The 24,495-nt window shown below is 33.7% G+C and overlaps 2 protein-coding genes across 6 annotated transcripts; both read left to right on the top strand.

Annotated features, from left to right (window-relative positions):
- The first annotated feature begins 1,031 nt into the window (after positions 1 to 1,031).
- Positions 1,032 to 6,954, top strand: LOC115985791. Of its 5 annotated transcripts, XM_031108718.1 has the most exons (4): positions 1,406 to 2,488; positions 2,738 to 2,816; positions 3,733 to 6,324; positions 6,427 to 6,954. In XM_031108718.1, exons 3-4 carry the CDS (start codon positions 3,868 to 3,870, stop codon positions 6,592 to 6,594), a joined length of 2,625 nt encoding a protein of 874 aa, XP_030964578.1. In that variant the 5' UTR covers positions 1,406 to 2,488; positions 2,738 to 2,816; positions 3,733 to 3,867; the 3' UTR covers positions 6,595 to 6,954. The 5 variants fall into 5 exon arrangements, with proteins under 5 accessions (XP_030964552.1, XP_030964578.1, XP_030964559.1 ...); XM_031108692.1 differs by lacking the exons at positions 1,406 to 2,488; positions 2,738 to 2,816 and adding an exon at positions 1,032 to 1,387; XM_031108699.1 differs by lacking the exon at positions 2,738 to 2,816.
- A 1,671-nt stretch (positions 6,955 to 8,625) lies between these two features.
- On the top strand, positions 8,626 to 15,281 carry LOC115985820 (phosphatidylinositol:ceramide inositolphosphotransferase 3). Its single transcript, XM_031108723.1, has 11 exons — positions 8,626 to 9,092; positions 9,176 to 9,265; positions 10,320 to 10,406; positions 10,501 to 10,569; positions 11,217 to 11,297; positions 13,670 to 13,741; positions 13,896 to 13,956; positions 14,048 to 14,150; positions 14,258 to 14,353; positions 14,431 to 14,477; positions 14,827 to 15,281. Exons 1-11 carry the CDS (start codon positions 9,060 to 9,062, stop codon positions 14,955 to 14,957), a joined length of 870 nt encoding a protein of 289 aa, XP_030964583.1. The 5' UTR covers positions 8,626 to 9,059; the 3' UTR covers positions 14,958 to 15,281.
- Positions 15,282 to 24,495: the final 9,214 nt, after the last annotated feature.

The following is a 24,495-nucleotide window of genomic DNA, read 5'->3' on the forward strand; positions in this document are numbered from 1 at the left end:
ATCCGCAAATACAGAATTTGGCAAATGTTACTTTAAAACTAGGTCTCACGGCATTATTCACATATTTAAAAATTATTTTGTTACAGTATTTTCAGTAATAAATTTTTAATTTTCAGTAATAAACAGTATCTTAACATACCCTAATAATCTCAGCTTCTCTAAGTTCTCAACCCCATCAAGCCTTCCACACCCTTCCACATAAATAGTAGGCCCACCACTCTATCAAACTTTATTAGTGATCTCTAACAAGTCTTTCACAATATAAATACTCGGGCTGTAGAGAGCAATGTTATAACTACAAATTCTTTTACAGTCATTAATGTTAAAAATCGATAATTATGATAATTTTTATATTTTATAGTTGTTGATATGATGATTTATAATTAGTGCAGCGTCACTTTTACGTAGGATTATAATTGACACCACTCTTGTACACCAAAACAATACAATATGTTACTTCAACAAATATGAAATTTGTTATCACATTAGATCGATTGTTTCACAATTTAATATGTATATGTAAGTTACTATGGAAAATTAGAAACGATCTCAAATTTTTCAAACATACTCATCATTGTTTTACTTTTATTATATATCAATTATATATTATATTATATCAATAATTATAAAAAAAAAAATTACATAAAAAAAATTATAAAAAAATTATATGATGAATTATTATATACCAATAGTAATATATTTACATCAATACTAATGAAAAAAAGAAAAAGAAAAAAAAAAAGTATATGACGGATTTATTATCGTACTCTCGAAACAAACTTTTTTACGTTACCGACGACTCACCTGTATCCAATCTAATCAGGTTATGTGATCTCTTGAGAAAAAGATCCTAAAAAATTGTGCCCCAAAGTTATTAAAAAAAGAGTTTCACAAAAGTGGGGCCAATGAACAAGCCCTCCACGCCTCTCTGATGTGACTACCTCATTATCGCTCTTCCTTTTTGGCCGTCTGATGAAAACGATTGACGCTCTCTCTCTCTCAGTACTCTGCTTTGACTGTATGCACCGCACAAAAAAACAAATAAGCTCCAGCCAGAAACTCTCACAGACACACAAGACACTCTCTGTTCTCTCTCTTTACCTCTGAGAAGCTCTGGGTTTGCATTTTTTTTTTTTTGGCTAATATTCTGTACATGACCACAACCTGTCCACAGCTTTGGAGTTTGGAAAGAAAAAAACATTGGGATTACGAGGCAAATTATTTCTTTCTACTTTGCTCTCTGCAAACACTTTTTAGCTCTCGCCTCTCTGATCTCTGTTACTTTTCACTGACCAACAATGCACCGACACTCATTGCTTTTTCCTCGACCTGCTGGAGCTTCCATTAATGGCGGTTTCTTGCTTCTGCATTTCCAATATTGACGCTGGTATGCTCTATTTATGTTCTTAGTCTCACTGACAAAATTCCCAGACATATTTTTGTTTCCTTTCATGGAAATTTTTGCTTCCCATGATTTCTGTAATATGTTTAGTCCCTATGATTTTCATTATTTGTCTCTGTGTGTACTTATTTATTTATTTTTAAGTTCTAAACTCTAAAGTTTGCATCTTTAACTTGAATAAATGAGAGAGAGGGAGAAAAGTCTTACTCTTTGACATTTAAACCATGCGTGCACTGTTTGGTTCTCGGGAAAGATGAGAGGAAAAGAAAAGGAAAGATGAGAGGAAAAGAAAAGAAAAGAAAATGGTTCTTTTGAAGCATAATCTTACCTTTTTATTTTATTTTATTTGGGAGAGCCAAACAAGGCCTAAGTGTTTAAGAATTTGAAAAAGTGATTGCGCTCTGGATTTTGGCCTAAGTGTTTAAGAATTTGAAAAAGTTATTGTGCTCTGGATTTTTGAATAGCTAGCTGGAGGACGAGGATCCTTGTCTGTTCCGTTAGCTATGGGAAGATGCTAAGCCTAAAGCAACTACGATGATGACAAGTCATTTTGCCTTTTCTTACGATTTTGAAATGGGCTTTCATGGACCACCTCTTTCTTCTATTTTTGGCTTTAGGTGTTTGATTCTCCGGCTGCTTCTTTGTCTTTATACTATATATATTGTCAATTGTCTTCTTTGTGTCTCAGTTAATTTTCAATCCGTGCAAGTTAAATTTTTTTCATCATTGAGTGAAATTGTTTACTAGAGTATAAGAATGACCTGGTTCTCAGAATGGATCAGCTCTGTGGATGACAACTCACCGCGGTCTTATGCTTTTGAAATTTCAAACAAAGGGAAAATATTAATACCAATTAGAAAAATTGTGACCACAAGAATTGCTCAATGGTCTTTCCTTTTGTATTGGAAAGTGATGAAAGGGTAGAGTGGGGAAGGAACTGACAATTCTCATTCATTTTCTTCCCCATGAAAGCAAAAAGGTTTATCTCACTTTTTTCATGTTTTATACTTGTGTTTGCAACAACAAAAACCAATCCTTAGTTCCAATATTTTGAGTTGACTATGGATCTTCAACAGACTAGTCAAGGTCAGCCTCATGTATTCATTTCCGCCATTCTATTCTTTCTCTAGTCATACTCTTTTACTTCTTAAATGGACATGTCATTTTTTACTACTACTTTGAAGGTTTGATGGGACTGAAGGGTTAGTAAAATTAATGAGGAACAGTGTTTTGTGATGCGAAGAACATGGAACAAATCATTACTAGTATGTTTTTTCCCACAGGAAATGATCTTGTGATTTGTATCTTACATTTTTGTCATCTCTCTCATGGTAGATTAAACTCCAGTGGACAATGGAAAACTAACTGATCATAACTCCAAATCAACCTACTGGATATGATTTCAATTATCTCTGTATGTAGACTTTTTATCAGTAAATTGAGTAATTTCAATAATAAAAAATAAAATGCCTGGCCTCTGTGGTTTGACGTATCAAACAAATTGTGTAAAAGAACACTATGGCGAAGAACACTAATTGGGGGTGTTCTACTAGCTACCTGCATCCATGATAAGAAATTTTCTTTTGTGAGCTTTCCTCTTTCAGTCCAAAGTTCTATTACTTATTTTGTTAGGATACTGTGATTATGAGATGATGAAGAATCTAAAAGCTTATACTGAATGTTCAAATTGGATGATTTATGAGTTCTATCAGATTTATATTAACTGATAATGATGAATGATTTGTTAGCCACTTATACTTGGAAATAGGCCACTTTACTTTATAAGCTACGTATTCTGCTCAGTCATGGTGATAGAAGAATTCTTAATCATATGTTTTTTTAACTGTTCTTATTGTAAGAATTCCCTGAATCAGCGAGCTTCATAGAGACCTTCTAATACTGTAAAATGTCATTGTAAATAGTGTAACATCAAAATGTGGTTTGGTAGTCATGATCTCTTTGGTACCTGAGATTAGATATGTTTGGTGGCCTTTAATTTTGCTAAGAATTTCTCCTTGTTTAAAGGGGTTGCTATCGCTTTATTACTTGTGGTTGCTTGTTTTGTTGGTATATCAACAAAAGGACCATTCCATATGTATGTATAAATTTGCTATCATATCGGAAGACTCTTCTAATTGTACTTACATGGATCAATAAAAAGTGGGTCGCCCTTCATATTGGCACTCCTTTCTTCAAACTTTTGTTTTAAATGCATGTAAAGCTGTGGATACCAATTTCTTTCTTTTGTTATAGTATCTTTTTATCCCAATTTCCCCATCTTTTTCTTGGAGGACTGTGTTATAGTATACAATTCTGCCTTTTATTTTCAGAACCATCTGCATCTATGTGAACTTGGTTTGAAATCGGAAGCTGAAAAAGAATTGGGACATTCCTTGCAAGTTTCTGCAGACACAAGACACTGATAATTGCAACCACCATAGGAATTCCCAGAGCACATCAGGTCCATGGAATATCATTCAGAGTTTAAAAGCAATATGAGGGATCAACAACCTTTAGGAACTTCTGGGAAGCCCTTACTGCCCCAAGCAAGCCAAAGTATAAAGTTGCAAGACAGGTTAAAACCTGAACAGCCTAGACTGTCATATGCTGATCTTCATAATGAAATTACTGGGGATGAAAAGGATATCCCTCCTAAATCTTGTCATAATCCCCAAAAACAATGGACTGACAGGAAGGCAACCAAAGAAGATGAACTTGTCAAATACATGTCAAATTTACCAAGTTATCTAGAGAGAGGAGAGAACCGACAGGAGAAAGTTTTAAATGTTGGGGTCCTTGACTGGGGGCGCCTTGAAAAATGGCGTTACAGTCAAAAACAGGTACCAGATGAGAGTAGCCAGAATTCGCCATCTAGTAGTATTACATCATCATCATTTTGGACGGATGGATCATCTGCTCCTTCTAGCAGAGGTCAGAGTCGCTCTCCTGCTCATCCAAGGACACGTCGTCCTTCACTGCAATCTCATCTAATGGCATCTTCCATAGAAGGCCATTCTCAAGAAGTCAAATTATTTGGAGGAAGTATTGGAAAGTTTCAAGATCTTAAACCTTCCCAGAGTAGCATCTTGCTTGGGCAGGCAAAGGTCATCAGAACAGATCAGCCGTTCTGTAGTCCGGTAATCAAGAAGGAAGAGTGCAGGAGAAAAGATCCCGACCGAAAGATTGATCAAGAAAGTAGAGTTATCCCAAATGCCCCAATTTGCACAAAGGAAAAGACAAAGATTCAAGATGGTGAAATTAAGAAGAGAGTAGAGAAGCTGCGAGAACCAAATCCAAATAATTTTGACCAAGATGTCTTTGGAAAGCACGAAACTGTTGTTCTCCTTTTGCCGAGAGATCTCCCCCAAAAACATCATTCTGCAGTGTCCCAGTTTTCTGAATTGACAACATCGTTAGGTCGTAGATCAATGGAAGCAAGTCGAAAGAGCTTTTCACAGAGTTCTAAGGAGAATTACCATGCAGAGGTCCATTCTGATATATCACACTCATGCCCACTGCCTTGTGAAGTTGACAGTGAACACTCTCTGCTAGGGCAGCCTGGCACTGTAGATAAAAAGAGTGTCAACGTGTCATATGTTACATCTCACCCAGTACCACGTTCAGCTAAAGTAGGAACCAGTCCATCCAAATCCAGAAATTTAGGAGAGAAAAGATCAACCTTAATGCCCACCAATACAACAAATGAACCTTTGAAGGTGTTGGATGTGAAAGTGAGCAACGTAGCAGATGAAAAAGTGCGAAGCTCTTCACCTTTTCGCCGACTTAACATTAGTTTGGGTAAGATGAGCAAAAGTTCCAGCTCCAAAGAGGGTTTGGATACACATCGGTTAAACTCTAAATGTGCTGTTGCTAAATCTGGTTCAGAGAAAGCTGCGGCCTCTTCTTGCTTGGATACTTCAAACACCGATAATCTCAATACAAGCAGAGCCAGGTCCAGCCCTCTGAGAAGGTTACTTGACCCATTACTGAAGCCAAAAGCAGCCAACTGCCATCACTTTGTGGATCCAGTTGAGAGGGAATCAATAACAACAGTTAGGGCTAGCAAAAATTCCAGTGGACAATTAGATTCTTCGACTGTGCCTTCGGGGAAATTAAATTCAGATACACCAGTCCAAGCTCTTTTGCAAGTTGCAATTAAAAATGGTCAGCCTCTGTTCAAATTTGCTGTTGACAATGACAGCAATATTCTTGCAGCCACAATGAAGAAGTTAAATACTACAAGAAAGGGTGAGTACAGCACAGTTTATACATTCTTTACCATTCAAGTTAAGAAGAAGAATGGAAGTTGGATAAATCAAGGAGGCAAAAGCAAAGGCAAAGGCCAGGATTACATTTCTAATGTTGTTGCGCAAATGAATGTTTCTGATTCTCAGTTTCCCAATATGATTAGACAGCATTGTATGGATCAATTCAGCATGAGAGAATTTGTTTTGTTTTCCGTGGACCTGAGGCAGGCAGATCAGCAAACCTTTGACTTTCAGCCAAATGATGAACTTGCAGCTGTTGTTGTCAAATTTCCAAAAAGTATCAATAGAAGTGCCACCGGGGACGGGTGCCAGAGCAATCAATACAATGATTTGTTAGAGGTTGGTTCAAAAGAGCAGTTACCTGGAGTGGAATGTTTTTCCAACACTGGGGAAAATGTTCAGAAGCTGCCTTCTGTCAGTATGAATAATCTTGTCAATGCAACAGTCATACTTCCAAGTGCTGTGCATAGTATACCAAGTAAGGGAGGACCTTCATCATTGATTGAACGGTGGAAATCGGGTGGGTCATGTGACTGTGGGGGTTGGGATTTGGGTTGCAAACTCCGGATTCTTGCCAACCAGAATCATATCAGTAACAAATTGGGTTCGTCCAAAGCTTGTTCGGTAACAGATAAATTTGAGCTTTTCTGTCAGGTACTAGTCTTTTGCTTGGACAATGCTAATGTCCACTGTATTATACTGGTAACTTCCAATAAATGACGCATTTTTATTTTATTTGTTATTACTTGTTTACAGGAAGGAGTTCAAGTCAATCAGCCTTTCCTCAGTTTGTCTCAATACAAGGATGGGATCTATTCAGTTGATTTCAGTTCTCCACTCTCAATTTTACAAGCATTCTCTATTTGTATAGCAGTTTTAGACAGTAAGAAAGCATGTGAGCTTTCAGAATCAAGTGACTTTTGAAGGAAAAAAAAAACATCTGAGGAAACCACATCAATGCAAAAAGTTGAAATAAGGGGTCCCAATTGAAATTGAAGAAGTTCCTGCTAGATATGTCTCTTATCCACCTCATTTTCTAGTTGGGAAGGTCAAGATTCACATGCAGCATCATCTTGTAGTTACACACTTATGGTTTAGGTAAATAATTTATGTTGTTTTGGCCGGCATCCCTTAAAACCTCTTAAGGGGTTTGTTTACTGATGTGGATCAAGGTATGTCATTGTTATGTGCAGCCAAGGAAAAAGTTACAAAATATGTTACTTTGACTACATAAGTAATGGCAAATGTAATAGTATAAGAGAAGCAATCTTTATCAATTTTCAGTGTTCATATAATGAGTGAATGGTATTTTACTGATCCAGTTACACTTGAACCTTTATAAACTTATGATTTGATTATTGCATTCAATTCTCTATAATAGTAATTATTTCAAAGAAACTATTTATTTACGAGATACAGAATAATAAGGCCATTAAACACCTTTTTTGGGTTGTGGGATACTGGGATCTAATTAGTTCAGTTAGTAAAGTTTGTTGTTGTCAAATAAGAATATTGGGTTTGAATTCCGTCGATACCAAATAGAAACCAATTGGTGTGTGATGTGGGCACTGCATTTCGTGGCTGTGCAGTTAAGCAAATGTGGTTGGTTGCTTCTAGTTAAAAGCAGTACTATCGTAGTGTGAAAGCCATAACAACTGTGACTAAGGTGTCACATTTATTTGGTGTAAGGTTTGTTGTATTAATAGCTGTGGGATTCGAACTGTTGGCCACATGAATACAATCTGTTCAGCTGTTCTTTTCACTCTCTTTTGTTGAAAGGTTTATGTCGAAATGAGTGACAAAAAAATAAAATAAAAGTGGACCAGTCTCTTTTAAATTGGGCCAACTTGATTGCGCTTTTGTAATTTGTCTTTGCGCATGAACCAATTGCACAATTCTAAAAATAAGAGCCAATCCATGCATGAAGTTAATTCTGTGTGCTATTCAGTGGGTCACTCAAGCAGCGATCCCCATCTCAACTTCTTTTTTCTTTTCTTTTTTTTTTTTTTCTTTTTTTTGACCTTTTTGGTGAGTAGGTTCATCTTAACTTTGTTTTCACTTCCACTAAAAAAACTCGAAAGGATCACGGGCCCATACTGAAGCCCACACTAGGCAATAGGCCATTTGACCTAAACAAATTTTTTTTTAAAAAAAGAAGAAAAACCCACAACAATGACCCAAATATTAATAAAATGGAGAGTTCTACGTGCACAATATTTTTACAATAAATTATAAGGGTGAATTGTTATTAGTTCTAATTTGAATCTATTACTGAATTTATTTTTTTTATCCACTAAGATGGTGAATTGTTATTGCCACGTAAGATTTGTAGTGAATGTGTTATTGATATAGCATCTCTTTAATAAAATAGCACTCCAAAAGAATAAGTTTTTGTGGGATAGGGAGATAAGGGTCAGGATTCAAGTTTTCAAGGGAGAGTTTCACACTTATAAACACTTAGATTAAACTAAACTAGAATTATATGAAAGCAATAAAATAAAATAAGTGTTACGTTTATAACATTTTTACAACAAATCCAGTTTGTCATGTTGTTATAAATTTTTTATTTGAATTTACCACTAAATTTTTTTTTTTCCACTAATAACATCTGCCCTATGGTTTATCATATCTTAAAAATAAATGGCTAGATAGACTTAGAGGTAAAGACATTTTTCACTTTTGTTCATTAAGAGAGAGAGCGAGAGAGACGCCCATGATCTAAACAGATCAACGGTCCACAAGTCATACACGTGATACCTACAACGCACGAGCTGTTTGCATTTTGCCTACCGACTTTTCTTCGTTCGTCATCATCTTCAAATAGATTATAATTTTGGCGTTTCTTATAAATTTGTTTCGGTATTTCGCAAACTCCAAACTTAGTTTCCAACTGCCTCCCCTCATTTGCCTCCATATTTTGACACATATATATATATATATATATATATATATATATATAAGAGAGTGCGAGAGATGGTTTCTGAGGCTGTGAAGAGAGATGGTTTCAGGCCCTCTTTTGTACTCTGTTATTCATAAATAAAATATTTATTCACCAAAAAAAGAGTGCGAGAGAGAGAGAGCGTTTTAACTTTTAATTAATAATTGGAATTTGTTGAAAATCCGTTGGTGAATTAGATACGAGACTCTCTATCCTTAATCCCGCTTTTAAATATTTTATTCGTTACAACTGATTTGTCGGTTTTTCATTTATTTATTATTATTAAAAAAAAAAAAAACACTTTTTTCTGAGGTTAGACGGTTCAAATTCGAATTTGGAGCAATTTACGTTTAGCTTCAAATCCAGCATAGCATGGAGCTTTTTAATTTTGAATGATGATTGAACCTTCGGATTCCTCCATAGCAATTTACGTTTAACCTCCGATTCCAAAATGCCTCTTTACATTGCTCGTGAGGCTCCTAAGGTTTCTCTCTCTCTCTCTCTCTCTCTCTCTCTGTGCCATTTTTTTTTGTTTTTTGTATATTTATTATTGGTTTGAATGTGAAGCTATGGAGGAAAATATGCACAGAGGCTTCAGCAGAGGTTTCGCTCCTTTCAGAAAATTGGAAGTTTCTACTCGCTGGACTCTTTTTTCAGGTTCTCTCTCTGTCTTTTTATTATTCTTTGTTCTTTTTAATTTTTTTTTGTAAATTACAGAATTAGTATTCATAATTTGTTGTATAATAGAATGTTTTTGTGATTTAGTAAATATTAGTTGCTTGGATAAAAAATGGTAGAATGACATGAATACATAGGCAACATGTTAGTTTTAATTGTTTGGTCTGCAAATTAGTAGCTCAAAATGAATTGCCTGTTTGGAGTTCTAACAAATATCAAATCAACGCGAAGGTTATTCACGGAAAACATTGTATTAATATGTAGTAGGAATGTCTGTTGATTGATGATGATTTTCTTTTTTTTTCTTTGTGGTTTTGGTTGATGATTTTGTAAATAAAGCAAATTGCTTAGATTAAAAAAGAGGTTGCGAATATGGTATTAGCACACTGAGTTCTTGATTTTTCTACCTTAGTAGCTATGCACGCAACTCACCCTAGGGTATTGACATAGTTGTACTTCAGTTTCTCAAATTTGGTACCTCTTTGTGAAAGATGATTGATGGATTTCGTGAAGCCTTTTTAGTCTCTCGCGGCTTGAATGGTGATGAGAGACATCGCTGATATTACTGTCCTTTTGCTATATTCTTGCATCTTATCAAAATTTTGATTATATAGGATGATTGAGTTTGCTTCCACGATTTTGTCATATGATTGGCAGTGTTCTTTCTTGTGAATAATAAATTTAGTCTTTCAAACACTTTACCTCAATTAGAGAGCTATGATTGTTTTTCCTTAATATTTTTGTTCACTTCCGATGGAGTTTTAGTAGCCTTTTTTATTTTTTATTTCATTTTTCTTACCTGACTAACTAACTATTGGAGCAACCAAAACCATCCTTCTTTTTCCATATTACATAATAAAGTGCTTTCTGCTTTGTTCTCTCTCTCTCTCTCTCTCTCTGAGTCTCAATCTCGTTCATGTCTTTTTTGCATCATTGGGCTTTTCTTGTTTTGAACTTTCTCTGTAGTATCTTCTCAGATGTCAAAATTGGAATTATTCAGATGCTTATAGAATAGTTTTGTTTCCATTTACAGTATGTCCATGGATTGGCTGCTCATGGTGTCCATTATATACATCGGCCAGGACCAACACTTCAGGATGCTGGGTTCTTTCTTATTCCAGTGGGTACCACTTTTTGGATTGCAATTTGGTCCCATAATCTTTGATGTAAGATTGCAGTAGCATTTATTTCCTTCTTTTTTTTATGGATCTTAGGAAATTGGTCAGGGCAAAGCATATATGAGTGAGTCTATATTTAACTTCATCTTCTTTTCCTTCATCTTGGTAAGTTCCACTCATCCCCCCTGTTACAGTCAATTTTTTTAGTAATCTAACGTTGATTTATTTGGGTTTGGCAATTGTATTGTTACTAGGTTTAGTGTTGAAATTCTCAGAGATTTTTGTTTATAATTTGTGTGACTAGCATTCCCTGTAGTCTGTAGAATCAGCTACATCTAATTTAGAAATTCATTCAGTCTCTCCCCCCCCCCCCCCCCTCTTTTCTCTCTCCTTCCCTATTTTCAAATGTGGTACAATGGTTTTTTTTTTTTTTGGTGATGATAGATAAAATGTTGACTACAAATAAATGCATATAAAAATACATTTTTGGTAATACAATCTCCTCCCCCCACCCCCCTCTCTCTCTAAACTTGCTGACTTATACCTTGTATATTGTATACATGCATAATGTCCTGCTATACATAATCTCTTTGGTATTTTTATGTTTTTAGTATTTGTTGTTTTGTCATAATCATCTCTTAAAGCTATGACTGAGCGAGTCACATTCAAGTTGTTCGTTTATATCTTATTGTCTTGACTGGTTTATTCCCCATTTTATCAAGTTCAACTAGCTTAATTATTAGCAGTGTGCTAATCAAATTCTCTCTGGTTTTATTTTTGTCCTCTCTAATATGCTACTGATTCTCTTGCAGTGGACTTTTCATCCTTTCTTTTTTCAGAGCAAAAGAATCTATACGGTTCTGATTTGGTGCAGGGTTCTTGCTTATTTAGTTGTAAGTACAGATTATTGTTATTATTTATTGTGTTCTGCTGAAAATAAGCTCTTTAGATGTTTTAACTGCACATGCATCATGAGATCATCGTGATTGCTATCTCCTTTTGGAAGAACAATGAAGGTTGCATTTGGTTTTGCTTCAAATGAGTTGTTTTTTTTGTTTATAAATGATAAGAAAATTATTTTAAAGTTTTTGTTATTGGAGAGATCTTTTGGGTTAGGAACTGACTCTTTGTTCTGGTAAAATATTCAGCAGCAGCTTTTCAGTGTGTGCTTATTATGTGGTTTACTGAACTTCTACAATTGTTTAAATGTTTGTTAGGATTTCAACCTCTAGAAATATTGAAGTGTTTATTGTGCCTAAAATTTGAGTCAATTTTTTAACTCCTGAAGAGCACTTTCATAAACCAAAAATAATTCCACAACCTCATAAGCATAGTCTTAAAAAGCAAAAGCATGTGATGTGGCATTTTATTTTCCGTTAAACAAGGCCTCAAGGCATAAGGTGTAAACCTTTTAAGATCTTATTTTTAATATTAAAAAATATAAATTATTTTCCAAAAGGTCAAATAAATTATTTAAAATAAATATTAAGGTGTAAATATTTTTCTTTGTTTCCCTTTAATGCCTTTGTTTTGGTGGAAAATGGTTTTGGAAATGACCAGTTTTCTAGAAAACATTTTATGGAAACTGACTTGGTTTCTTATGTTTAATTGCAATCCTAAAAATGTGTTGGAAAATATTTTCTGGTGTTTGGTCAGTAATATGTGTTGTAATTCCAATAGTTAAATGAATCAAAACTTTTATTTATAACATGAATATAATGTAGAAGTACAAAATCAACCTAAAATTATTTTAATTCACAATAAATTAATAAAACCCTTAAACTCATCCTAAAAGTCAGTAATATTTGAGACAACATCCAGCCAATATGAGTGATTATTACTCCTTATTCATCATCAATGTCTTTCTCAATATGGAGAAATTGCAGCCTTAAAGAGAATTAATGTGCTGCGGCTGTGGTTTTGTTAACATATTTCAATTCAATAAAACAAAATTAAAAAAGGGTTACCTTTAGAAAATCAATTCAGTGTGTGATTAAAGTGCCTAAGAAGAAGAGGGGGGGGGGGGGGGGGATCCCAAATAAATGCATCGCTAACTACTACTCCCCCATCCCTCCTCTCTTTCTTCAGGCGTCTACTATATTGTCTCTCACCTTTCTCCAACCATGTCCAACCCACTGTAAGACCTTAACACTGAAATCATAGAGAGAGTGGGTGAGCTTTGGGCATCTTCCAGATTCATAAATGGTCTGCTACACTGCCTCCACCACATTCCTCTCCTCCAGCCTCAGGGATTTCTTTACCACATTGGCCATGCACATGGCCTCCATTTTGAAGCCCTTCTATCAACCTAACCATGCCCAACCTTCAAAAATTTCTGCAGACCTATCAAATCCTGAATCCCTCAAAAACTTTAATGATTCATACACCCCATTTGCAGCTCCATCATGAAAATCATGCCGTGCATAAAGAACACTCTTCGATGAGAAAGAAAAACAATCACAATAACTAGGATAGATTCACAACAATCTATAAATTTCGAACTCCTAAAACCAAATCAGTCTTATCAAAACAAAACAAAACAATGAAACATAAATTACCTTTATATCGGAGATGGTGACAGACCCACTGTAGTGTGGGGGGGAGAGGTCACCAGCGATGTCAGAGGGCGTGAAAATGAAGCGTAACGTGAGGGGATAATTTTTTATTTTTTTTTACTATTGCAGTAGGCATGCACCATTGGATATTATGTAGTGTATTTTTGGAAAGTTTGCACCAAGGATTGATTTATGAGATGTCTTCTACAGACTTGGTGCATATATGCATTTAAGTGGAGTTCAGTTCTATCACTTCAATTGATCAAGTGATTTCATTAGATGACACTAATTATCAGGCTTGTCGCATTTTATTGAATATTTTTCTACTTGTCTAGGAATACCAGGCAAGACACTCTTCTGTGAAAATTTAACAAAGAGTGCAATGGCTCATGTGTGAGCCCCCAGGCTATCAAAAGAAAACTGCCCTTTTCAGTATTGATGTTGCTTTTCTTTTCTTCACTCCTAGGGCAAGGGGAATTTTTCTAGTCATGAAATTATTATAATTTTTCTTAACATTGCTTTAGTTCTTCTGCGTTATTGGCCCATGCATTAAATCACTTGTACCCTGTCCCCCCCCCCCCCCCCCCCAACCCACGCACACACACCTTTTCTTCAACCTATTGAAGGTTGAAAAAATGGAAGAAACAGTATCCATGTTATCTTGGTATATTTTAATGAAATTCCTTTAGGCATTTGTTGTATTTCTTTAGGGTTGTCAAATTCTCCGGATCATCACATTCTATGCAACTCAGCTTCCTGGTCCAAACTATCACTGTCGTGAGGTAATTTTAAACAATTCCACATAATTTGTTGTCAGTTTGATGATGTAATCTCATGATGCTTATCGCTGCATTGTTAGAAGAAAATATATCTTTTAATATTATTAACATGTTATTAAAGTAAGTTTTTACAATCAGGTAAAACTGTCTCTTTCAGGGCTCAAAATATGCCAGACTTCCCCCTCCAGAAAGTGCACTTGAAGTGATTTTAATTAATTGTAAGGCTTCAATTAGTCTGCTATTTTCTTTCTATAATGCTTCCATAATTACATACAAAATGATGCTAATATGATCTATATTAATGTGCAGTTCCTACTGGGATGCTATATGGCTGTGGTGATTTGATTTTTTCATCACACATGATTTTTACCTTAGTATTTGTCCTGACATATCAAAAATTTGGCACAAGGAGGTAAATAATAACTATCAATTGCATCATAAGCTTGTTCTGCCTTAAAAAGAAAATTCCTGTTTTACTAACCCTAAATTTTTTGATACTCTTGTGGTTTTATCTTGCAGGTGCATTAAGCAGTTAGCTTGGTTATTTGCCATTATTCAGAGCCTCCTAATTATAGCATCTCGCAAGCATTACACAGTTGACATTGTCGTCGCATGGTAACAGAAGGATTCTGTTCTGCTATTGAATTTATTATTATTTATTTTACTGGTTGTGAAATTCTATTATTATACAGGTATACGGTAAATTTGCTAGTGTTCTTTGTTGACAAGAAACTCCCAGGTTAGCTTTAACAATGATATTTTTCTACTTATTTCTGCCCTAGGTTATGGTTGCATGTGATTTTCTGAAAATGTCCAATGTCTCTTTATGAAAAGTGGATAAAGTTATTTTAAATTTTCAGTTCATCACTGAAGGAAGATAAGGTTGTCTCTGATTTAGGTGATGGTGATGAGGTTGCTGCGGCAATTATCTGAGCTCATCTTCGTTTCCATTAGTAGCATTAACACCTATTGTTAATAGACAATATGTTTCACTTGTTTAAAACTGGACAGAATTTCAGAGACAATTATTGTTATCACTTGCTGTAGCATAATCTCTCTATGTGGTGATTTAGTTTTCTCCATTGCAGAGTTGCCAGATCGATCCAGTGCCTCTACATCTCCACCGCTACTACCTTTGAGCACCAAAGATAAGGATACCAAGAACAAAGAAGAGCACAACAAAATCCTTAATGGGAATTCTGTGGACGTGACATATTGAGTAAAGAAAAATCATATTGAGTACAAAAAAATCTGTGAATATTTCAAATCATCATACCTAATATATGCAAGGGTTGCTGGATGCTTTTTCTCGGGTTTGAAATTGTAAAGGCTTTCTTTTAAGACAGAATGCAAATAAAAAGCAAGATTTAAGATAGGAACATAATGGTATGCAGTGCATATATGACAGCATGAGCTGAAGATAGCTATGCTGTCATTATTATCTATTTTAATCAGTCCGACCAAAACTTTTGTAGACCTTGATAAAACATGATTCCTATTAGTATTATTTGTAAATGGAAAAGATTTATATTAGTTTGTAAAATGCAATTTTTGGATTCTTCCGCTTGTGTTTCTGTTGTGTTACTGTTTGTTAATGTCACTGTGTTCTTGGTGAACTGTACTTCCCTACTTAAACAGTTCATGTGTCAATTAGTTATTTGAAAAGTCAAAGTTGTTATGTAACCGCGTGTGATAATTGAATGATGAGTGGAAGTATGAAAGAGAGAGCACACAAAGGTGTGTTACAATGTAGGGTTTATATATTAGAGAATACTTGACTAACCTTTTAGGCTAACCATAGACTAACATAAGGTTAATATGCTTGTTCTACAAGTACACGAACTTGCAATTGGTTTGGACTACTTGGGTCATAATATGTCTGACATGAAAATAAAAGGGGAGAGAGAGAGAGAGAAAAGCGGTGGTATACTTTTTGGCTTAAATATGTGAACTGGGTTGTCTTGTTTAAAGTTCTGCCAAGAAAATTACTGTAAAGTTCAATGCCTAAGTTTTGGTCCTTGAAATTGATAAGCTGATGGGGGTAAATCATGCAAAAGAGAGAGACCGTGGTTACTTCAATGGTGTCACATAGCAATAATTGTCTCATTTATAGAACATATGCATATTTTCTTTGAAAGCATGTGAGAGTCTTGAAATATAAGATGCATATATATCTAAATGTGTGAGATAACTTGTCACATGTGAAGTCAGCATGGCTTGAAAATTTTACACAGAGACTAGAAGAGGAGGCATGTGATGCTTTTTTTTCTTGTCAATTAGAGCTGGCATGAGCCAATGATGCAATTGCATGATAATGATGCTTGTCTGATGTCCCACCATAGCAGCTTACTAAGTATATTCTCTTTTCATAAGAAGTTGAAGCATGCATAAAAATGGAGACAGCATTTGTTACATCACATGCCTTAGTTTCTCCCCTTCAAAGGGACTGTTCCATTTTCCTTTTTGCTCTGCCTTTTAGTTCTGCCTTTTAGTACTACTAAACATCACATCTTATCTTGCTCAGTCCTAACAGTGTCAATTGTATGAAAAAAACGAACGCGATCATTGAACAAGCACACGCTGCCTTTCTGACCTGTTTTGTGCAACCTATAGTATGGCCATGCTGCACCTAGCTTTGAATATTGTGTGTGTGTGACTGTATCTTGCTGTCAGAGTAGGCGGCAATTCTGAGCCTCTGAATAACCAACAAAAAAATAAAGTAGCCACAGCAGTACTCATCCCAACCTTTTATTCCCTCACTCCACCAATTAAACATCAATAATGGATACAAGTTATGATAATTGTTGTGTTCCTAAACTTATTAATCTTGATTAAGGATATTATCAAATTTTTCTATCAAAAAGATAATTATCGTTTTTATTATTATGAATGACTTGAACTCACATGGTAATAAATGTTATTCATGCCAAATCAATAATACAATAAATACAGTTTTTAATTCCTTTTTTGTTTTTTCTTTTAATCTTAAAAATTGAAGAAAATTATATATATATATATATATATATATATAAAAGCATCATGTGGGAGATTTGGAATTTTGCCAAATGGCACATTCCTTGAGACTCTTTCATTTAGATTTCCATCTCGTCAAAGTTTGCATTTATGTCAAATTTTTAGTTTATTGAATGTGTCAATAGAGTAAATAATTGAATACACATTAATTATTTATAGGTGTGCACTAATTATATATGTGTGTGTCTTTTATATATTCATTTTTTTAGAATCAATCATTCTATTTATCTATAAATATAATATGATTTTTAGTTTTTTTTTTTTTGAGAATCAATATAATATAATATAAAAAGTTGAATATTAAAATAGGTGGATGCATGCTACAATGACACTTATTCATTATGTATGGCAAGTTCCTATATTTAATTGGTATGATATGGCCAGACAATGACATGTGTCATAAAATTATTTTTGAACATATCAATATGGCTGTCATAATACTAAACAAGTGACATATAATTAATTTCTTCAATAATTTAATGTAAAGAAACCCAAATTCTTTGTTTTTCCAAGATTGTAGCAACTCAAATCCAAATTATCTTATAAATCCACTTTTACAAGTTCTCAAAATTATATTGATCCGTATTTTTTTTTTTTGCACACTTAACTTTAGATGTGGACTTTCCTTTTTCTAAGTGACTATTTGGATCCGATTGAAAAAGCCAGCGCGCCTGCGTATGGCGTTTTCCTTTTCTTTTTTTTCTTTCTTTTTTGATGCACGCATTTCTGGGTAGGAGACAAAGTTACTGTTCACGCACATAAATTTATTATTCACATACTGTTTACGCATTATTCATGGGACCCACAACTAATTTATTAAAAAAAATTTAAAAATATGTCCTACTGTACTATTCACACATTTAAAAATTATTTTGCTACAGTATTTTCAGTTTTCAGCAAAATAAATTGTATCCAAACAGATCCTAAATTTCTTATTTGTATCAACACGTATCAAACTTGAAGGCAAATGCAATAGGCCAATCTCATTTCAATTTAGGCTGCGTTTGATTCGACTTCAAACGAATTCCGGAAATCAATTTCCGGAAAATGGAGCGTTTGGCTGTGACGGAAAACGTTATTTTCCGGAAATCGAATTCCTGTTGACCAAAATTTGAAGCCTTGACCACGGAAATGAATTTCTGTCTTGATTTTCACTTCAATTCATTTCCGTGGCTTGCAAAACGCAGAGAGAGGGAGAGAAAAAACAGGAAACACAACACGCGAGCGAGAGAGAAAGAACAAACCGCGATCGAACCTCACACCCAGAGCTCCGATCGGCGAACGAGCGAGAGAGAGTCGATTCAAACGCACCCCAAACCGCGATCGAACCTCACACCCAGAGCTCCGATCCGGCGAACGAGCGAGAGAAAGTCGATTCAAACGCACCTGCGCGAAGATCGCGTCGTCGCGAGATCGCGTAGTTGATCGCGATCTCGCCTTCGACCGAGATCGCGATCGACGGCGCGATCTCGCGACGCGTCGATCGCGATCTCGCGCCGTCGCGAGATCGCGATCTTGCCCGCGCCGTTGATCGCGATCGACGGCGCGATCTTGCGAAGCGTCGATCGCGAGATCGCGCCGTCGCCATTCGAATCGCACCCTTCGTCATCCCCGATCGCGAACCCAGATTCGTCGTCCCTGATCGCCGCAGTCGCAGCACCGATTCGTCGTCCCCGATCGCGATGGTCGCACCCCAAAACCGATCGTCCTCCCTCTCTTCCTTCTTCTCTCAATTTGACCGGAATATGATTTTTTTTTTTCCTGGGTTTTATTTGTGTTTTCGTGTTCTGTATGATTTTGATTTTTGGTGTTGTTGGGGAGGCGGTGTTTTGGTGGTTGTGGCTTTTAATTGCCGGAGTTTGCTGCCGTGAGTTTGGCGGAGTTTGTAGGAAAATAACATTTTCATCCATACAATCAAACACCAGAGAATATTTTTCACAACATTTTCCGTAATGCAACCAAACACTTAAAAATATTTTCCTTTCCGGAAAATAGCATTTCCGGAAAATAAGTATTTTCCGGAAAATCACTTACATGAAACAAACACAGCCTTAGTTTGCAATGCAATTTCTACCTTGACTTTTGTGTGTGTATATTTTATTATATATTTAAGGAATTTTTTACTTTTTTAAATTTAGTTTAAATATTAAAGCCACGCGGTGATCTTCTCATAACATGTTTTAAGTTTTGTTTCTAGATAGTTTATGATACCTTTAAATAAGATTGACACCATCAACCCTGTCATTGTGAAACAAAGTTCATCTAAAGATTACATCCAGATTGTTCTAATTGATGGTTATGATTTTTGGTTCACGGGTTTTGTTTATTATTAGAAAGTAGTATAATTGATGCTGGTGTATTTGAAGTGTGACAGTAATTGTTAAATGTTTGTTTATCTTTATCTTTAAGTATAAATATATCACACAATTCTTTATTTCTTCTTATTATATTTATTTTTTTGATTTCCATTTTTTAGAATAAATTTTTTCTTTAAAATTAAGCACGATTTAACCCTTTTTAGGACGTAATTTTATTTCCATTGTCATTTTTCTTTCAAATCAAAACTTCATGAATTAGATTGATAACAAATATATGATTAATTGGGAAAGATTTTATTAAAATAAAAAATGATAAAGAAATTAAAAAGGAATTGAATATCTTTGACGTAAAAAGAAACAATTGTTTTGCTTTGCTTCATTATAATTTTTTTAATAGACACTATAATTTGTTTTAGTTATTACAAAAAATTTATTAAAAAAAAATCATGCAATGCACGGACAATAGCTAGTCTATATATATAGGCAAAATTGAGAGAAAATCCAATTAAGTTCTAAATTGGATTCCAATTATTATCTAATTTTGCGTCACGTGTCCTATTTAATTTTTTTTAAACATTTTTTGTTCTAGGTGAGTTAATGAGATGCAAAAGAAAAATTGAGAGAAAATCCAATTAAGTTCTAAATTGGATTCCAATTATTATCTAATTTTGCGTCACGTGCAGGGACGAAACCAGGATTCATACCTAGGGGAGGCCAAAGCTTAAAACCAAAAAAAAAAATTATGAAAATAAAAACTAACATTTATTTCATATTCAACAAAATACTACCTACAAAATAAGTATTTCTTAAACATTTCATATTATAAAACACATCAATAAAGTATAACATACAAAATAAGTGTTTCTTATTTTGTGTGCGTTTTTTGTTTAATCCATATTTATTTTGGTTTTGTAGTTAAAGGGGCAAGAATTTTATTTATTTATTTATTTTCTTTTAGGTCAATATCTAAATATTTTAGAGGAGGAGAGACAAATATATATATATATATATATAAGGGAAAATCTTTATTTTTTTTATACTAGTTTTATTTTTTTTTTAATTTGAAGGGGGGGGGAGGGCAATGGCCCCCCTCTTGCATAGTGTAGGTCTGTCCCTGGTCACGTGTCCTATTTAAATTTTTTTTTTTTAATTTTTGTTCTAGGTGAGTTAATGAGGTGCAAAAGAAAAAGAGTCTAATATAAATAAATTATCAAAAACCCAATAAAAAAAAGAGTAAACTCATGTGTATCCAAAAGAAATTAAAAATAAATAAATAAATAAGAGAGAGAGAGAGAGATTGCAATTTGAATCTATATATGTGTGTAATTATAATATTTTTTTTTTAATTGTACCATGCATATGATGCACTAGTATATATATAAAAGTAGAGTCCTCATGCGGGAATGCATGAGATATTGTCATGTAGTGCTCTAATTTTACATTTAGCCTCTTTTTTTTTTAACCTCTTTTCCTTTTTTTTACCTTTACCCAAAATTTCACATAAACTTATTTTTACTGCTATCTCATTAATCTTGTTAATTACCTGAGTTTACACCACACATTTCTCTTTTCTTTATGTCTTTTAACATACCTACTATTTTATTATTAAAAACAAAAGAAGAAAAAATTAAGGACTAAAATGTTATGAATTGTTAAATGAAATGCACTATTTCACTATTACCAAAATAAAAGGCCTGAGATCGACAAAGCATTTGTAAGAGAGAGAAAGAGGAATTTGAGGGGTTCCCACCTCTGTTATACTGGCCTCCCACCACCATCAAGCCATTGAAACCCTTACGAGTTTTTTTTTTTTTTTTCCTTTTTCTTTTTAAAGTAGGTGCTTATATATGATTAGGTTTGAGTAATTTGGGTAGATAGTTTTTGTTTTGGGTATATAAGTAGAGAGAAAATTTGATGCTCAATGTAAAGCCATATTCTACCATGATTTTAAATCATCTATAAGACACATGTATACACACTTGTTCTATATAAGAAAGCAAATACCTCATGTGAGATATTATGCAGTTTTTCCCTATGGCGCTTTGTTAAAGTAATTTTTCATTTAATTTTTCACCTTACCTTCTTTTCAAATTTTTGGATTATAATAAAATTCTATTAGGAGGATGTTACTATTTTCACTGAGTGTTTAACCTACCACTATCATATTTCAATAACATAAATGTGAAATCATAGATTTTCTATGGTATTTCCATAAGCCAACTAAACATTAACATGATATTGCAAAAAATTTCTACTAACTTCAATGCATTGAAGAAACAAAAATTATGATTAAATAAACAATCAACTTATTAGTTACACTTTCCTCAAAAAAAAAAAAAAAATTAATAGTTATACTATATAATAACTAATTTCTAATTTATATGACATTTACTCTATAGTCTAAATTCTTCATCCCCTTAATTTTGTATGACATAATTAATTTAACAAAAACCTCTTCATATTATCGCAAATCTAGTTTATGTTATTACTTTAAAATATTTTGAATGTTTTATAAAATCTTCTCGCGCAAGTTCATTGCTAGTTTATAATAGTTGGAGTGTCATATTTGTAAATTTATATAAGTTGGTATTTATCTACTATGCAATATATATATATATATATATGAGTATTATACTATTATCAAAAAGTGTATATATATAATCTCTCATATGTGGCATGTGTATGAATCTCTCTTCTTCTTCTTTCTTTTTTTATTTATTTATTTTCTTTACCAAGTGTGTATGAATTTCATATGCATGGAATGTAAGAAATAACCCTCTTCTCTTTCTATGCCAGTGCTATCCTATCTTAGCTCCTTTACCTATTGATTTAAGGAACTGAAAATCCATAATTGGTTTTTCAATAGAAAAAGGGAAGGGGGTGTTTTTCAATCATTACATATATACATGTTGCATAAAATATTTTATCGTTTTTTATATAAGATTTGGCTTTAAAAAATGTTGCACGTGTGCAAGGGTACTTGATCTTTGGATCGGTGGTCTCCTATTTAGGGGACGATATCTTAGATCTTATGCACAATTGGAGCTGTATGTGTCTTTCCTTTGATATTCAAGGAGACTTCATAGGTTCACATATGTGGATGTCACAACTCACACGTATATCATGTGCATTGTACATGTACAAATTTCAACTTTTGCACATGATCTTGGCTTAATTTAATTTAGCAATCAAAAAAGAAAGAAGAGAAAGGTGGGTGTTCCACCTAAAGGAGTCTCTTTTCGCAATTTAGGGGGTCATGTTTAGTGTCTATAATGATAGTGATATAATATATATGAGCCTACCTCTCAAAGTGAACCAAAGAAAGTGCAAGAAATAGTATTGCCAGGACATCTTTTGCTAAATGTGTATCCTAGTGGTCCTTTGAACCAGCTTGGTGGTGTTGTTTTTAAATTAAGAAATATGGTTTTTTTTTTTTTTTTTGCTGAATAAATTAAGAAATATGGTTATGCCACCTTAATGTGATAAAAAGGGGCTGACCTTTTTCACACTACATTTCCCAAATACAGGACCTAAAGCCTGCTGGGCTATTGCTAATTGGAGAGTTGCCAAAAAAAAAAGATATCTTTTTCAACAGGAGTGTTATCATTGCATTTGCTGAAATCCTGGCAAATAGACAATATTAAATTATTATGGGCTGTACACAGCTACTCTTTCTTGCCCACGTGAGCTTTCCTCTCTGCAATTAAATAATTGTGGGTTCATTTTGGCTCGGTTTATTTTATTAAAATTAAAAATTTTTTCCAACAAGTACCGTAGATAAAAATAAAAATTAACTGAAATAATATCGTAAAATTCATTAATAATAGTAAAAATAAATCAAATAGTAAAATAAATTATTATGAGATGTTATCATTGCATTTGCTGAAATGCTAGCAAATAGACAATATTAAATTATTATGAGCTTTACACAACTACTCTTTCTTGTCCACATGAGCTTTCCTTTCTTCAATTAATTTATAGTGGGTTTATTTTGGATCTGTTTATTTTGTTGTAATTGAAAACTTTTTTACTGAAAGTACTGTAGACAAAGGTAAAAGTTAGCTGAAATAGTACAGTGAGGCTCATTAATAGTACCAAAAAGTGTAGTGAGACCAATGAATAGTAACAAAAATAAGTTGAATAGTAAAATAAGTTGACAAAAATAATCTTTGCGAAATGAACCCCGTATATGTTTTTTTGGGTGGAAGAGCAAGCTATACTTGGTTTTTTTTTTTTGGGCTAGATGAAAAAAGAGATTTTTTGTATGGACTCGTCAATCTCAATTCTTAGGTTATGTATGGTAAGAATGATATCACATGTATCATTGAGGTCTTAATTAGACTATCGTAGTGAGCACAACATATTCATTTAAGTAACACTGCTTAAATCACTAAACTCTTGCCCAATATCATGTAAAGCAATACAAGAGCTTTACAATCACACGAAGTTGTGTGGGGGTGCTGTTGCATTCACTATAAAATGGAATAGAGGCCCATGTTAGGTCATTCTCAATCAATGGTGGCTAATGAGGACGAAGAGTCAGTCAACAGTAAACAATATCTTTAGCTTAGGTTGATTGCTCCCCTCATCATTTAGGCATGCTTAGTGAACACTTTTATGTGGCGTTTGGTACAAGGTAATGTTTTAACATTTTTAGGAATGTTTAAAGATTTTCATGTTTGGTTGCAAATCACGCCAGGGAATCAAATACCAGGGAAATCTAGATTCCTCTTTTAAACCCCTCTAAGTAGGAATGTGAATTCCCTTTAAAATAGGTTGGTATCTAGATTCTCAATATTAAAGGAAATTTTATTTTTTATAAATTGACAATTTTAACCATTTTTCCTTATCGTTTAAGCAATTAAAATAAAATATAAAACAAATTATCAATATCTTTTCCCTTGTCCTTATCTTTTCCCGCCAAAATAACATAAACATGATAAAAAACTCTATTGATATATTTTTTAACAAAGATCTATTTGGGTTTCACGCGTGGACAAAAAAAAAAGTTTAAAGGGGACCCTCCATTATTGTCAGATATTCACTTTTGCTGTTGTGTGTATGTTGCTCAACAGATTATTAATAGTTTATATTTTGTTTTTTATTATTTATTTAGAGGAAGATTTTTTTTTTTTTTTTTAAATGACTTGGTAGTTCACATTCAAATCTAAGGATAGAATGAAAAAAATAATAATTCATTTAAGATTCTTGGGAATAAACCAAACATTTGTAAAAAAAACATAGTTTGTATCGCTTACAAAATATACGCAGCGGAAAATTAACAGATATACTTCATTCGCAATTGATAACATGTATTATGCAAATTTCAGAATTTAAGAACAAGGGTACCTTGGTGCTTTGAAATTCAAAACCAAATATTAGAAGTACTTGAGAACACTTTTAATC

This window comes from Quercus lobata, chromosome 1, assembly GCF_001633185.2.
Source record: "Quercus lobata isolate SW786 chromosome 1, ValleyOak3.0 Primary Assembly, whole genome shotgun sequence".
In the NCBI taxonomy this organism is placed as follows: domain Eukaryota; kingdom Viridiplantae; phylum Streptophyta; class Magnoliopsida; order Fagales; family Fagaceae; genus Quercus; species Quercus lobata.

Bases quoted from the DNA above. Each gene is read 5' to 3' on its own strand.
- LOC115985791 (XM_031108692.1), top strand. From the start codon at position 3,868: ATGGAATATCATTCAGAGTTTAAAAGCAATATGAGGGATCAACAACCT. The intron at 6,325-6,426 runs GTACTAGTCTTT...ACTTGTTTACAG, and splicing joins AATTTGAGCTTTTCTGTCAG to GAAGGAGTTCAAGTCAATCA.
- LOC115985820 (XM_031108723.1), top strand. From the start codon at position 9,060: ATGCCTCTTTACATTGCTCGTGAGGCTCCTAAG. The intron at 9,093-9,175 runs GTTTCTCTCTCT...TTGAATGTGAAG, and splicing joins TTGCTCGTGAGGCTCCTAAG to CTATGGAGGAAAATATGCAC. The intron at 10,570-11,216 runs GTAAGTTCCACT...ATTCTCTTGCAG, and splicing joins TCTTCTTTTCCTTCATCTTG to TGGACTTTTCATCCTTTCTT.